Source organism: Miscanthus floridulus, chromosome 2 (assembly GCF_019320115.1).
Source record: "Miscanthus floridulus cultivar M001 chromosome 2, ASM1932011v1, whole genome shotgun sequence".
In the NCBI taxonomy this organism is placed as follows: Eukaryota; Viridiplantae; Streptophyta; class Magnoliopsida; order Poales; family Poaceae; genus Miscanthus; species Miscanthus floridulus.
The window spans coordinates 122,413,406-122,428,485 of record NC_089581.1 but is presented as its reverse complement, the minus strand read 5'-3'; the positions used below and the strand labels follow the sequence as shown (position 1 = coordinate 122,428,485).

The 15,080-nt window shown below is 47.4% G+C and overlaps 3 protein-coding genes and 1 long non-coding RNA gene across 4 annotated transcripts; 1 reads left to right on the top strand and 3 right to left on the bottom strand.

The window, feature by feature from the left end:
• Window positions 1-875: 875 nt before the first annotated feature.
• Window positions 876-1,661, bottom strand: LOC136539538 (uncharacterized). Its single transcript, XR_010779707.1, has 3 exons — window positions 1,529-1,661; window positions 1,130-1,445; window positions 876-1,044 (listed from the first exon to the last, which is right to left on the bottom strand). It is a non-coding gene; the product is annotated as an uncharacterized lncRNA (long non-coding RNA).
• A 1,651-nt stretch (window positions 1,662-3,312) lies between these two features.
• LOC136528898 (C-terminal binding protein AN-like) lies at window positions 3,313-7,498 on the top strand. Its single transcript, XM_066521895.1, has 7 exons — window positions 3,313-4,037; window positions 4,779-4,947; window positions 5,112-5,242; window positions 5,677-6,444; window positions 6,550-6,597; window positions 7,099-7,215; window positions 7,362-7,498. Exons 1-7 carry the CDS (start codon window positions 3,435-3,437, stop codon window positions 7,431-7,433), a joined length of 1,908 nt encoding a protein of 635 aa, XP_066377992.1. The 5' UTR covers window positions 3,313-3,434; the 3' UTR covers window positions 7,434-7,498.
• On the bottom strand, window positions 7,361-8,821 carry LOC136528909 (protein PAM68, chloroplastic-like). Its single transcript, XM_066521906.1, has one exon. It carries the CDS (start codon window positions 8,764-8,766, stop codon window positions 7,990-7,992), a length of 777 nt encoding a protein of 258 aa, XP_066378003.1. The 5' UTR covers window positions 8,767-8,821; the 3' UTR covers window positions 7,361-7,989.
• A 565-nt stretch (window positions 8,822-9,386) lies between these two features.
• Window positions 9,387-11,738, bottom strand: LOC136539537 (probable serine/threonine-protein kinase At1g01540). Its single transcript, XM_066531504.1, has 6 exons — window positions 11,609-11,738; window positions 11,390-11,512; window positions 10,937-11,107; window positions 10,742-10,871; window positions 10,456-10,662; window positions 9,387-10,389 (listed from the first exon to the last, which is right to left on the bottom strand). Exons 1-6 carry the CDS (start codon window positions 11,686-11,688, stop codon window positions 10,321-10,323), a joined length of 780 nt encoding a protein of 259 aa, XP_066387601.1. The 5' UTR covers window positions 11,689-11,738; the 3' UTR covers window positions 9,387-10,320.
• Between the last annotated feature and the right edge of the window lie 3,342 nt (window positions 11,739-15,080).

The following is a 15,080-nucleotide window of genomic DNA, read 5'->3' as shown; positions in this document are numbered from 1 at the left end:
ATCCTCGACCCTGTACTTCTCACTGCTGCTATCGATATGTATGATTTGATACACATTTGCGACAGTACAAAGCATTGATTTGTCTCATTGTTTGAATTAAAAAACTTCTTGTATTGAATTAAAAACTTTCTATTGACTGTCGTGCCATGGCTAGTGGCACGTCAGCCTTGCCACACCATGGCTGCTGGCACGTTAGCCTTGCCGCGCCATGGATGGTGGCACGGCAATCACATGCTGGGCGCTGGCCAGACTCCCTTTTGAGCGCATCAGCAGCAGCATTGTAATACCATTTTTTTGTGGTAAAACTTTTATGAGATAACACAATGTCCGTTACAAAAATTAAACAGTGTTTGTTACAAGGGTACAATACATAAATAGTTCAAATGAAACACAATGCAGCACCAAGAAAGTTCTACTATGATACAAATACCAAATCTAAAATATTGAACTAGCACACATGTACTAATCCTCAGTCTAAAACATATTGAGTAAGCAACTCATCATCTGAGTACTAGTCCTCTACCACAACCTTGTTGCTGTGGCTAGGCTCACCTGTATTGATCTAGCATACCTATCGCCTGTAGTAAGCGGCCTCTGCTTCATCTGCAGCATGAGTGAAGAACACGTCGTCATCCTCCTCCACCTGCAAGCCCGCCTCTGCTAGAGCGATGAGCCCGCTCGGTCTACCAGTGTCGTCCTCCGCCTCCTCTGCCTGTAAGCCTACCTCTGCTAGAGCGATGAGCTCACTTAATCTGCCAGTGTCATCCTCAGCCTCCTTCGCCTGCAAGACTGCCTATGCTAGAGTGATGAGCTCGCTTAGTCTGCTAGTGTCGTCATTTGTCTCCTCCGCCTGCAAGTCCGCCTCAGCAAGAGCGATAAGATCGCTCAACCTGGCAGTGTCGTTCTCATCCTCGTCCCCCTCATCAGACAACACAATCAGTGATTAAACGGTGCGACCAGCTCGCGTTCTATGCTCATCTAACTTATTTTCCTCATACCTTGCATGAGCCACCTCTGCAGCATGGTCCTCGCTGCATCTAATCCCTTCATGTATAAAATACAATCAGTTAGCAATGCGATTATATTACATTTAAAATCAGGCAACGAAAAAAGGCTTTCAAGCACTCACTGGCACATAATGCAACAACATGCTCGTTCAAGACCTGCATCTGTACTCTTGTCTCCTCCCTTGCCTCCTTCCTTGCCCTCTCCTCCTCTAACGTCCTTCGTCTCTCTAATCCTTATTTGTCAAGCCCAACATCGATTGGGTTACGAATACCGCGCTGTCTAGCAACCTCACGCATCTTGTTTTTGTAATGTTTAACGAATAGGTTGATGTAGTCAGGTCCATATTCCCTCTTCCGTGTAATTACTTGCCTCCCCTTCAGTTCATCCAAGAACTTAGCTTGACCATCATAACATTCCCACCTGTATTTCCTAGTGCTCTGCTCAAACAAAAAATTATATCATATATGTCTTAGCAAAAGAAACAAAATACGATTTTATGTTTACCACAAAAATAATCAACCTCATCATAGTCAACCATATGGCCGCATTAATGGCATATTCCAAGCTCCGAAGGGACTAGACCGTAGTTGGATTTAACACCACATTCACACTTGACTGGAGATGCTTTGTAAATTAACATTTCTGTCTTCTTTTCCTTTGCCTTTGGTGGCTTCGGCCATTGATTCTTAGGACCATATAGCCACTCATTGAAACGACACTTCGCAAATCCATAACGCTACAAGAGAATACATTAGTACAAGCACACATATAGAGATAAACATTTAAACATATACACTTTCCACTTACTTCGTGTTTGTTCGGACACACAAACTCCAACATATTCCTCGGATTTATCATAGCTCGATCTCCGTATTCACGCAGAGGAGGTTCCTCGAGTTATCTAACTGCGGCTAGGTGCTTCTCCTTAGCCATCATTGGCGGGGGGTTAGGGGGGGTGGAACCCACGGCTGAAAGTGCTCACGTGGATATCTCCCTCTACACCAATCGTCGAAAAGGAGGTACTTAGGGTCAAACTTTTCTGCACCATCGTTCCACTGAAAGAAAAAACACCTCTCTTGGTCCTACACAATAACATTCCAACAAAATATTAGTAGCCTACTTACACAAATGAAGAAAAAAAGATAGTGGAAACAATTACTTACATTAAAACGACTGCATATGTAGAAGCAACGTGTCGCTGTGCCTGGATGTCTCGATTGAAACACGTAGGCCAGGAAACCACAGTCACTGTTAGGGACAGGGAGGTCAGAAGAGATGGGGGCATCTTTGCTAGACGCGTTGGGGTATAATTCTCGAGGACGACCCCGTTTTCGTCAAAACTCCTCCCGATACATTTCTTGCATCTAACAAAACGGTTGTAATTTAACAAACAAAAATCAAAACATCACAAATTAATGTCAACGAGAACCATTTGCATTACAACAAATAAAATATAACCTACACTTTGTTGCAAACTCTATCTTAGATGCAAACATAAAAACTATATAAAAAGTATACTTTGGTCAATAAAAAATAAAATTTGGTATATCAACAGTGTGTCCATATATTTATTCACATATAAAAGTTGAGATACAAACTCAAACAAGCAAAATACATGATAATCATAATTCTAACTAACCAATTAACCTTAACATTGACAATCCTAATCATAATCCTTCAATCCAACGTTCTAACGAACTCATATTTTCTCCATACCCTACCTACTCATTCAAATCATTCGATTCACCGTGGAGGCCGAGGAGGAGCTTTATTACCTTGACAAGGGTGAGGAGGAGCTTCAGGGAAGGTAGGGAGGGGAACGCCAAGGGAGGGAAATTCGGCGGCCGGCCGTGGGGGAGCCGGGAGGCAATGGAGCAGCGGTGCCGGCTGGGACGCACGCCGGTGGGGGCAGGGCGACACGGAGGCGGCTGCTATGCCCTGGCGACTGAAACAGAGAGGGAAAGGGCGGGACTGAGCCACGGGCCTATATTAGGCTCTGCCGCGCCCTGGGCGGTGCCGCGCCATGATACGTCAAGAGGGCACCGTTGCGACGAGATCGCCGGAGGGCCATTCCGATCCTAGCACCGGCACTGGACTTGCGGAGTGCCCTACCAGACCGTGCGAACTCCAGTACTCCCGTGCACCACCGCGTAGACCGTTGCCGACCAACGCATGGGATCCACTGGCGAATTGCGGTCAGCAAGCACTGGCAGTCTGTGGCTGGCATGGCAGTATGGCACCTCGTCCGCGTCCCGGCAGGCTCCAACCCGGTGGGCCGTGCACGCGGCAGGACCGGTCACTTTCACTCGTTGTAATAGCGCCCGGCCGGCCGCCCGCACACACAAGGAAAACAGCAACCAGAACAAACGGGGGCGCTCAGTCAACTCCTCGGCCCCCGCGACTGGCCGGCCAAAGGGCCCAGGAAAATGCTGCACGGCCCGGCCCACTCCGCTTCGCCGGCGACAGCCGCCGCCGCCGCCGCCGTGCAGCCGCTGGTGGTGGCGCTCAACTGCCTCGAGGACCCGTCGCTGGAGCAGGAGGCCCTGTCGGGCGCCGCGGCCGTGGAGCACGCGCCGCTCTCGGCGCTCTGCGCGGGGCGCGTCGAGGCCGCCGCCGCCGTGCTGCTCCCGTCGCTCGCCTTCCTCCCGCGCGCCGCGCAGCGGAGGCTCCGGCCGTGGCAGCTGCTGCTCTGCCTCGGCTCGCCCGACCGCGCCGCGGACGCCGCCGCCGCCGCCGAGCTCGGCCTCCGCCTCGTCCACGTCGACGCCAACCGCGCCGAGGAGGTCGCCGACACCGTCATGGCGCTCTTCCTGGGCCTCCTCCGCCGCACCCACCTGCTGTCCCGCCACGCCTCCTCGTCGTCCCCGACCGCCGGGTGGCTCGGCTCCGTGCAGCCGCTGTGCCGGGGCATGCGACGATGCAGGGGGCTCGTGCTGGGCATCATCGGCGTCAACGCCGCCGCGCGGTGCCTCGCCACCCGCAGCCTTGCCTTCCGCATGAGCGTCCTCTACTTCGATCCGCTGTACGAGGTACCGGATCCGCCGCTAATACACTTCCATCCTGTGATCTGCGCTGCTATATTCCAGTTGCCAGTTTTGTTGTTCTAGCCTTCTAGGGTTCAAATGCCGCTGGGCGCCGTGACCCGTGTGCATTATTAGTTAACGTGATTTGGAATTTCTCAAACGTGTTAGCAGATAATTGCTCACTTGTTTCCTGCGTCCTTTCATGTAAAGGTGATCTGCGTTTTGGCTTCTAGTGTATCAATCACACGCCTACATATAGATTTAGTGGTCCTATTTTGTTTTTTTTGGCCTCGTTGTTGGGCATTAGTTGAACTTCTGGCATGATTATGTTCATGCAGATTGATTTCTGGCAACCAGTATGCTGGAGGTTTATTAGTACCTTTTTCAAAGTATATATGGATCTGAATGTGCTGTGGGTTTGCCTGAACACCTAGTCAAACACTTTGAGAGCTTGACTCTTTTTTCTACCTTTCCACAAGATCTTAACTAGAGAAATTTACATTCAAATGACCATATAAAAACATGTGTTGCTATAAGTAAGTCATAGTCAGGTTGATTTGGTTTCAAAAATAAAATCAGTTTAGAATTATATCCTCAGTTCTGGTACTTTTACTGCAAATTCATAACATTGCTGCAGTTGTATAAGTCTTCATGGTGTTTCTGGATTATTGGCACATGTAATATCGGTAATGAAGTTAAAGCACGATATAGATCTGACCTTGTTAATTGTAATGACATTATGTGAAGGTTACTGGGAAAGTAAAGCATCCTTCTATTGTATTTCCTTCTGCTGCAAGAAGAATGGATACTCTCAATGATTTGTTAGCAGCAAGTGATCTTGTTTCGCTTCATTGTGCATTGACAAATGATACAACACATATACTTAATGCTGAGCGCCTTCAGCACATAAAACCTGGTAAGACATGCCTTACTTGCTTCCTTGTTTTTTTTTTCTTTCTGTTTTAGCCCCTCCTTTCGGCAGTCTCATGCTCTCTGCATTATAATTAGTTTTCTGTTTTCTTCTTCGTGCTATAAGCCTATAATAACACACTGTGGGTGACTACATTCTGAATGTTGCAGGAGTGTTCATAGTCAACACTGGTAGCTGTCAGCTCATAGATGATTGTGCACTCAAACAACTCTTGATTGATGGCACTATAGCTGGATGTGCATTAGATGGCGCTGAAGGCCCCCAGTGGATGGAAGCATGGGTATGAAACTGGTTTGTTCTTCCCAATAGGCTTCTTTTGGAATTTTGCTTTTACCAAAGTATCTGTTCCATTTCATTTAGCATTTTTAGCTTATCCAGTTCACTCTATTGCTCCCTGTTTAACATACACGAATGGCTCTGTCATCATGGGGATAGCGAAAAATTCAAGCATTACATCGATAGGAAACTTGGTCTTTATACTCTATGGAGTTTTTCTAGTTTTAGACTATACAAGCAGCTTCTAGCTCTTAGTTCCAAAAGAATGGAAAAATTAAAAATGGTGTCCTATCAGAGATAAGGATAGGCAACTGATGTGCAATATAGTTTCCTTAACTCTGTGCACTTGTGATGCTTGCTTTACTCATTATACGCCAATAGGAAAGTCACCTTTCAACAAATTATTTAATACTAATTATGTGTTCATTGATTGCACAGGTGCATGAGATGCCAAATGTATTAATTCTTCCTCGAAGTGCAGACTACAGTGAGGAAGTGTGGATGGAGATTAGAGAGAAAGCAATCTCAATATTGCAGTCCTTTCTCTATGATGGTGTTGTTCCAAACAATGTTATTTCTGATGAGGATGAAGAGATAAGTGAAGTGGGATGTGACGATGATCAACTTGGTAAACAAGAAAAAGAACATGCTTTACAGATTTGTGATGGTGAACAGCAAACAGAAGAAAGCCAATTAACTGCAGAATATGACAAGAGAAGAGCCATTTCGCAACCTGAAGAGCCTCAAGCTTCTGCACAATCTCATAGTATTGGCTCCAGATCTGAAGGGAGGCGCAGCCGATCTGGAAAGAAAGGGAAAAAGAGACCTGCTCGCCGCAGATCACAACAGAAAATGGATGAATTGTCAACTGTAGAAGGTGGAAGTAACTATTCTTCACGCAGAGACGATGATAACCAAGTGTTAAGTTCTAGTTCACGATTTGCATCGCCTGAGGACTCCAAAAATAAACATAAGTCTTCTGTTGAATCTCCAATGGAGATAATTTCTGAAAATAAGTTGCCTGCAGGGCTTGGTAGAAAGCCTCCTGAGAAGCTAAAAGAAGGTTTTGTTATTGCTCTAAAGACAAATTCAGGTTTTTATGTTTCAAGAGAGAGGGTCGCTGGTGGTGGATGGTATCTTGATGTGATACCAAATGCTACAAAGAGGGATCCTGCTGCTCAGTTTCTAGTCACTTTCAGAAACAAGGTATTTGTATTTTTCGTGCCTTTCTTTATCCTTTGTTTTTACTTGAACCGCCAATTTGGATACTGTACACATACAGATACTGATAATATGTTTTATGCTCTTTAGGACACTATGGGACTGCGATCTTTTGTTGCTGGAGGCAAACTATTACAGGTATCTCCTTTTAAATTACTGTTATTAGAAAGTGAGCTCAGTATTCATATGTTTTCATAGTTAGTGAAATAGGGAGGATACTAGGTAAGCACGTATGCTGTGTTTGTGTTTGGTAGCTTGTGACTGATGAATGTTATTGAGCATATGCATTCACATCTGTATTGATCTTACGATTATTGGCACCTTTGTTCGTTGCTCACAGTTATCTACTCGAATGCATGATTTGTTACAGTGTTGCTATCTGCTAAACTGCTCTCCTTGCCTCATCCTTTTAGTTGTTTTTGATGATGTACATGTGTGTGTTTTCATGCTTGCTCCATATCTGCAACTTTAAAAGGTTGAGAAATGGAACTACCAGGTTTCGTTTGTACTAAATCACCCATGATCCATATAGCCCCATATTCGGTGTAGTCGGAACTGAGAAGATACATATATACCCCCAAAGTTTCGTTGATGTTGTGATGTTTCTAAATGTTGGACTGGCTTTTATTGCATTGTCAGGCTAATAATAAGATGGAGTTCGCCTTCACAAGTCATTCTTTTGATGTTTGTGAGAGCTGGATGCTAGAAGGGTCCCTTTCAGAATGCTGCAAACTGGTTAATCGCAAAAATTCTTTGGTACGTTCATTTGTCGCTGCCATTCTAAGCAAGATGAACTTAACATACACAAATATCCCCATTAGTTAGACGAAATGAAATACTTGCATTGATTCTATGTGTTGTTTATACCTTTCCCGGTGGTTAAATTCAAAAAATTTCTGTAGGCCGTACTTGAAGTCTATATTGAGGTCCTTGGAGCTCCGAGTGAAGATGGTGTCGTTCGGTGGCTTGATTAATACATCGGGGGTCAGGGCTATGCTATATTTAGAGAACACTTTAAGGCTATGTTATTTCTAGAGAACAATTTAGGACTATGCTGCCAAAGCCACTGGCCCACTGTTGTCCTCGGGTTAGGTCTTCTCTGTGTTTCCTCTTGCCAAGTCTCAGTTTTGGTTGTTGTTCTACTGCATGGACCCGCAGCGCAGAGTCATTGATTTTTTTTGACTGTCTGCTTGTTGTAAGTTGTGTCTGTAATTTAATTATACAGTATGACAAGCACAGTCACTACTCCTTCAAAATTCAGAAGACTGTATGCACTTGTGGATTACTTAGCTAATTTATATTCGCCCTGTTCGCTTGAGCTTATTCAGAACTACTTTTCAGCCATGGAACAGTATTTTCCTCTCACAAGATTTCAGTATAAGATCAGCATAAATCAAATTTCAGCAACAACGAACAGGGTGATTGCCTTTTTACTGAAAGGTAGGATCAATGTATACCCCCAATGAATATTACATGATCACTTCAGTAGCAAGGTGCACAGGATTTTCAGCCTCATGTCCTACCAGCCAGTCATTTCTTCATCTGCTTGGCCTTAGTCTTCTCCTCCTTCTGGATCTCTTCCTGCCATAGCACGGGCCAGTTGGCCCGGGCCTCGTCGATGCCGAGCAGCGAGCCTTCCTTGTCGGGGTCCCAGCTCGCCGACAGCGTGCCGTAGGCGATGCCCAGCGCCGACGTGCCGAAGGCGACGAGGATGGTGAGCAACGGCACCCACGACGGCAGCACCACCCCCTGGCCGCGCTTGAGCGCGTCGTACACGTTGAGCAGCGCGACGCCCGACGCCATGGGAAGGCCCACCGTGAACGCGATCCGGCGCAGGATGCGGTCGAACACCGGCTGCGGAAGCTCGTCGTCGTCGTCGACCTCGCCGTTGCTGTTGCTGCTGCTGCTCCTGCCGGTGGTGCCGCCGTCTCGCTTCGCGCGCGACTCTTCTTCCATCATCAGGAGCTGCTGCTGCCGGTCCTGCAGGTCCTGCTGCCGCCGCCGCTCCTGCTGCTTCTCCTTCCGGGTGGTCTTCTTGGACGACGGCGCCGCCTCGCCGGTGCCGAAGCTGCTGTCCGTGGCCGCGGAGCGGATGGTCGGGGCGCGTCGTCGTTTTGCGAGTGGTGAGAGGCTGGATGTTGTGGAGTAAAGAGCCCATGGGTGGGGTGGTTTTGCGGTCGGGGCAGCCGCTTGGTGGAGTAAGGCGGCCATGTCTATTCTCCGCGTGGTTCCACCGTGGAAGACGACGACGACGACGAGCTCTCTCGCCCGGTATGGTGTTTCAGTGCGTGGTTTCGCCGGACCCATGATAAATGGGCTTATCGCCTTGAGCGAGTTTAAGCCTGGGCAAAATACCCGATACCCATTACCCGTACCCGAATTACCCGAACCCAGACCCGAATTACCCGAACCCGAGGTACCCGATCCCAAATTCGGATAGCGATTTTGATTACCCGAAATTAGTTTGGGTAATTCGGGTAATATCCCCCGGTACCCAAACTACCCGAACTACCCAAAGATTTGTTTTTGCCTTTGTATTTATCATGTGTTGTTAGCTAAACCATTTAACTTATCACTTTATTAGAATATAATTCTCTCTATTTGAATGAGTGACTGTAATATATTATTCTCTACAAATTGCTATTGAAATTCTATACAAATTGCTGCTGAAATTATGTATAGATCGCTACTGAAATTTAGTGTAGTTGGTTGTTTTCTGTAAATTTGGGTATATCGGGTAATACCCGAACCCGAACCCGAATTATCGGGTACCCGAATTTGCGGGTAGTGTTTTTTCGAGAGTAATATCGGGTAGCAATTTTCATTACCCGAATTTTGAATTACCTAAATTACCCGACCCGAAAAAATCGGGTAACCCGAACGCCCAGGCTTAAGCGAGTTGTGGCGCGTAGTGCATGTGCCGGAGATAAGATAATGCTTTTGGTTTTGATGAAAGAATATCTCGTGTGGACCCACGGAAAATATCTCTTGTCAGCAAGCGCAGGCCCACCTGATAGTGAAAAAGGCGATGCTCTTTTTTGAAAGATAAGAACAGGCCGCTGTCGAAGCTGGCGGTCCTGGTGCCGACGCAGTGCGCTTCGAATCCCGCCGGCGATGACGACGACCACCGGTACAAGAGGCGTTCGCACCATCACGATTCACGAATTCACACCCCTCTGCTGCGGATGGGCGCGTGGTGCGCGGCTAGCGAGCAGCAGTCGAAAGCACGCTGAGCGAAACGTTACTGACACTGCTGGCGGTGGGGGTGGAATGGTGGATGACAGGAACAACGACGGTCGACGCCGCCGCCTACGGGCTACGGCCGCAGGGTCTGAGTTGCTGCTGCTCATCTGCTAGAGCACGGCCTTTTCGTGTAAGCCATCTGAGGGTTGCATCAACCGACCATGCAAGCTAAGCCCGATCAATCGAGGCCAGAGCGGTTCATTCAGGTCCGGCGCAGCGCCATGTGATGGCTCGTGCAGGTGCAGCGGACCAGCGGTGGTTACATCCAGCAAGGAGTCGTAAACGCACTAGTTTCTTGCTTCACAAAGTGGCAACTGGCAAGGCAGAGTGTACCTTTGTTAGGTTTAGATCATGCAAAAGAGGGGCTGACAGTGTTTGGATGAATTAGGACTAGTGATTAGTTCATTCCTGTTTGGATTCCTAGGCTAACACGTACTACCATCTTACCCCTGAACCTCAGCCAAGCGGACCACTGAATCGGAACCGCGCAGTCCTGCCGATCTGTGAACTGAAATGGATACAATCTTACAACGCAATAGATTACAACTTGTGCCAAAACATTTTGCTATTATTAGCATCCCAGTGTCCCAGACTATAGCCCTGCCCCCCATCACGGCATCACCTGCTGCGTTCGCGTTCGTAGCTATCTGACTCCCGAGGAGACAGATCCCGCGCGAGCTTGAATTCCTGCAGGTGGTTAATATCAGAACGAGAACACTGTGAAGCTCAAGCTTTACATGGGTTCTGGCGTACGTCTCTGAGAATCTGGTCGTCTTCGAGCATATGAACCACATGCGGCATGGTAGGTCTCTGGCTGCCGTCCGGGTCGACGCACCGGAGCGCGGCGAGGACTGCCCGCTTCAGCGCCTTGGACGGAGGCGGCTCCGGCAGCCTCGGGTCCAGCACCTCCTCCACCCTCCGCTCCGCGACCATGCGCTTCAGCCACTCCACCAGGTTCACCTGAAGGGAGAGACAGCAGCAACAATTTAGCATTGCCACAGAATGGATTGATCGGCAGCCATGGGAGCTGGCAGCCCACCTCATGGGTTGGTCTAGTGTAGTCCACTGGAGTCCTGCCGGTTATGACCTCCATCACGAGCACTCCGAAGCTGTACACGTCGCTCCTCTCGTTCAGCATTCCGGTCTTGGCGTACTCCGGTGCCACATACCTGCAGTGCAGCACTCGAACAACAGCCCTCCCTGCGAAAACAGAGGAAACCAACACAACACTGACCCGAACGTTCCCATGACACGAGTGGTAATGTAGGATCTCTCAGAGCAGAGAAGCTTGGCGAGCCCGAAATCCGACACCTTGGCGTTCCACTGCCGGTCCAGGAGAATGTTGCTGGATTTGATGTCGCGGTGAACGATCTTGGGCTCCAGACCCTCGTGGAGATAGGCCAACCTGAAACGTCAGGAATTGTACATGAGAAACTGCACAATTCAGTATTCGGCAGTTGTAATAACAAATTAGGTACAGAGTACAGAGGGCCAGACAGGCGGACAATGTTGCTTTCAGACGCAGCTTGCTACTACTTCCCTAATCATTGCCCATTAAACGGCAAAACCAGTACTGTTGTGCTGTGTCAACAGAGTTTTAATGTTTTCTGGCCATCATAACTTCAGTCCGGGCATTAGATGGGCAGGCAAACTAGTACGGATAAAGCAAAGCAAAAGAAAGCGTTACCCTTTAGCCGTTCCAAGGAGTATGCGCATCCTGATGTCCCAGGTCAGTGGGCTGATTTCACTGTCATCATGGTGCAGCCACCTATCCAGATTACTGTTCTCCATGTACTGGTAAACAAGCATCCTGATGATGGGGGGACACAACAACTCTTTGGATCAAAATACTGTCAATGTGGTTCAATCATGTCTCGTTTAAACTGAATGGTGATTTGCATTGTACCTGCAAGCTCCCTCGCTGCAGTAGCCGAGTAAACTGACCAGGTTCTTGTGCCGGACGCGCCCGATCGTCTGAACCTCCATCCTAAAATCTTTCTCGGCCTGACCCCTGATTATAAGTATATAACAACTGATGATTTTATTTTCTTTCTTTAACTGATGAATGGTACGATCACTTGCGTGGCTAGCGCGATACATCTGACACTGATCTGAAGAGTGGAGAGAGTTTGAATTTGTTGTGTTCAGGACGATACAAGAAGCAATTTAATCCAAATTGAAACGTACCAACCACCACCTCTGCTTTTGCGGCCAACCAAGAAAGAAGCACATATTTGGTGATAATAAGCTTTTAGAAAAATGAAATAAGAGATTTTTCAGCATGAGATCCAGGAAACAAAAAAACGATCGTAAGCCCCGCAAAGTTTTGCGTGTGAGTTTTGTTCATGCTTCGGATCCAACCGGACAAATCTCGAAGCGGAGGGAAGAAGTTAAGCTGTTGTTGTGGAGGTTTTTGATGGCGACGGCGGTGCCGTCGCGGAGCACGCCCCTGAATACGACGCCCCTGAATGCGGCATTATTAGAAAATAGAAAACCATTTTTGAAACCAGTTGAGGACCAAATTTGACCGGTTTTGATAGTTGGAGGGCGTCTGTTACCCGGTTTCATAGTTGAAGGTTGAAAAATGTACTTTACCCTTTTTCAATCGGTGAAAGTGGACCAAACTTTTAATGATAATTACATAAAGGAATTGGAATCACCTTACGGCCAGCCCGTAAAAATGACAACAAACCTTCACTTTGGCAAACCATGCCTGTTGCCTTTTCTTTTTCCTTGCGAAACCCAGTACGTGCTTGTTGTTTTGTTTGCTGCTGCTCACAAACATGATAGAGATGACAAGAGTTTTTTAGGTTAGACGAAATCATGAGGTTTCGGAAAACAAAATTCATTGTCACAAGGAGATTATTACGTACGTATTATAGATAGAGAAATTTCTGGTTTGCTAGTTGGGCTCCGTTTTAGTTGTAGCCACTAGCGTGCGCCTCTGGTTTGGTCCTGCTGGGCGAGGGCGAGGGCGAGGGCGAGGGTCACGTCAGTGCTCACTGCTCGGAACTCGCTTCTCACGGAGAACCGTCAATGCTGAAATGCCGAGCGGATCTGCTGCCTGTTGGTGATCTGCTGCAGCGCTGGCTGGGGCCTGGGGTGGGTGCGTCACGTGACTAGGACACCCGAAGCATCGCAACTGTGTCGCTAGTCGCTACGGCCCGCCCCGGTAAAAAGCAGAGGGCCACCAGCCCACCACGGCAGGTTCCAGATATGGCTGGCTGATTCCTCAGTCATCCCTCTCATCTCCAAAAGGAAGATTACGATGGCCGATGAACCGATTTTTTTAGTTTTTTAGCTTTTTTTTTTTAAAAAAATTCACAAATATGTTTCTGGAGGTATGCTTTTAAAATCTGAACCCTTAGTTCGGCATGTCTCGGCAACATAGATTTTGACACCTAGGTCTTGGGATCGACGCAGATATGACGGTGACTTCGCAGGCACCTTGGCGCCGTAGATCCTGATGTCGAGCTTGGCGTCATAGATCTTAGCGCCGAGCTTGACGCCGTGGTTATTGGCGCCAAGCACTGTCTTACGTATGGGCCCTCCCTTCCTTTATCTCTTCCTCTCTCTCTCTACCGCTACTGAGCCAGAGCGCCGCCAGCGCTGCCGCAAGGCCACGCCCGCCGCCGCGCGTAGACCCGGCCGTCCGTAGCCCCAGCCCGCGCCCGCGCCGGCCCCTGCCGTGCCGGCTGCCTGCGGCCCCAGCCCGCTCGCGCCGCCTCGCCGCGCAGAGCGCCGACCGTCCCGCTCCTACCGCGCGCCGCCCCTCCCGGCTTGCGCCCGCGCCAGCCCCCACCGTGCCGGCCACGCGCCGCCTCGTCCGTCCCGACTCGCCGCGTCCACCGCGCGCATAGGCGCTCCCTCCGGCGACCCCGGCCGCGACACGACCCCTACTCCCAGCGCGCCGCGACCTTGCCGTCGATCCCGTCCTCCTCGTCCCCGTCCTGCTCCGGTCCCGACGTCCACGTCCGCGTCTCATCGTTGTATTGACTTGGATAGGTAAATTTTTTGAATATGCAATGTAGGTACTTAGTTAGCTTGAATTGTAGTGCTACTTTGATTATTTGGTAGTTTCTAGTAAATTTGATGATGTAGGTAGTTGATTTAGTTAGTGAGATAGATATAGTTAGATAAATATAGTTTGATAGCTAGTGACATAGGTATATAGATATAGTTATTAGATAGCTAGTTGATTTAGTTAGTGAGATAAATATAGTTAGATAGCTAGTGACATAGTTATTTAGGGTGTAGTTGATTAGTATCTATTAGAGAGGTACTGTATAGCAACTACTTTGGACTAAACGAACTGTATTTCAATTTTTGTTTGAACTACTAGATGGATAACCTAGTGAGCATACATCATGGAGGCACCGTAGAAAGAGATCGCTATGGATATGTTGAGTTTGTTGAGATACAAAGCGTACCTATGTTATTTAATGAGAAGCCTTCATTTAGTGAGTTGGTTGCAAGGGCTCGGGAGGAGCTACATTGCCATGGAGCTGATGATGATGGTGGCATCGCAGTGGAGGGTGTACTTCACCTAGGTTCCCCTCCCAACATCCTAAGAAAGATGATCCCAATTGGGTGTGCAGACCAGTGGTGCCCTCTAATCTATTTCTATGTTGTTGATGGCTCTGTTTTTAACTAGCGTTGACTTACACAAGTAAGTGTTTTGCTATTTCAATTGTCTCATGATGGTCCATTCCCATTAATTCCTATATAAGATGAAGTAATGATGACATACGTGCACTTTTAATATAGTGACATGTACATGGATTAAGATGAATGTGCGTGTATGGGCATTTCTTATTCTCACCATTATGGCAAGTTATAGGACTATGGGTTTGTAACACCTTTGGTGTTATGAGCTCGCTTAGCACAGAGATTACGGCCTAAGGAATAGATCTGTAAGTATAGTGAGTTAGTTTAATCAAATGCGATAATGAAAAACCTAATCCCTAGTTATATGGATAAGTTAATAGTTTGACTTAAAAAGTGATTTTTATAACGCAATAATAATATAGAACGTGTGTTTTGGGTTTTAATAAAAATTGAAGTACAGGTCGAGTAGATGAAAACGTAACTTGGGTTTTGGAAAACAAATGTTGTTGACTAGGGTTTTTGCTAGCTCAAAAATCAAATCGGAAATTAAAATTAGTCCTTTTCGTTGAATTGGCAAAAATTTAAAGTTGTGTTAAAAGTACACTTTTTGGCAATTTTTAAAATAAAAAATAGTTAAATAACGCCCTGCTGTTTTGGTTCTATTGTTTGGTATAAAGTGTGTGCTATGTCACGAAATGGTTATGGGTGAAGTTTGATAAAGTTTTGAGCATTTGAAATTCAACTAAAAGTGCTTAGGAACATTAGTTCTA

Excerpts from the sequence above, each read along its gene's own strand:
- LOC136528898 (XM_066521895.1), top strand. The coding sequence starts at position 3,435 with ATGCTGCACGGCCCGGCCCACTCCGCTTCGCCGGCGACAGCCGCCGCC. Across the intron at positions 4,948-5,111 it reads CCTTCAGCACATAAAACCTG|GAGTGTTCATAGTCAACACT; the intron begins GTAAGACATGCC and ends TGAATGTTGCAG. Across the intron at positions 5,243-5,676 it reads CCCAGTGGATGGAAGCATGG|GTGCATGAGATGCCAAATGT; the intron begins GTATGAAACTGG and ends TTGATTGCACAG.
- LOC136539537 (XM_066531504.1), bottom strand. The coding sequence starts at position 11,688 with ATGGAGGTTCAGACGATCGGGCGCGTCCGGCACAAGAACCTGGTCAGT. Across the intron at positions 11,108-11,389 it reads CTCCTTGGAACGGCTAAAGG|GTTGGCCTATCTCCACGAGG; the intron begins GTAACGCTTTCT and ends CTGACGTTTCAG. Across the intron at positions 10,663-10,741 it reads ACACTAGACCAACCCATGAG|GTGAACCTGGTGGAGTGGCT; the intron begins GTGGGCTGCCAG and ends CTCTCCCTTCAG.
- LOC136528909 (XM_066521906.1), bottom strand. The coding sequence starts at position 8,766 with ATGGGTCCGGCGAAACCACGCACTGAAACACCATACCGGGCGAGAGAG.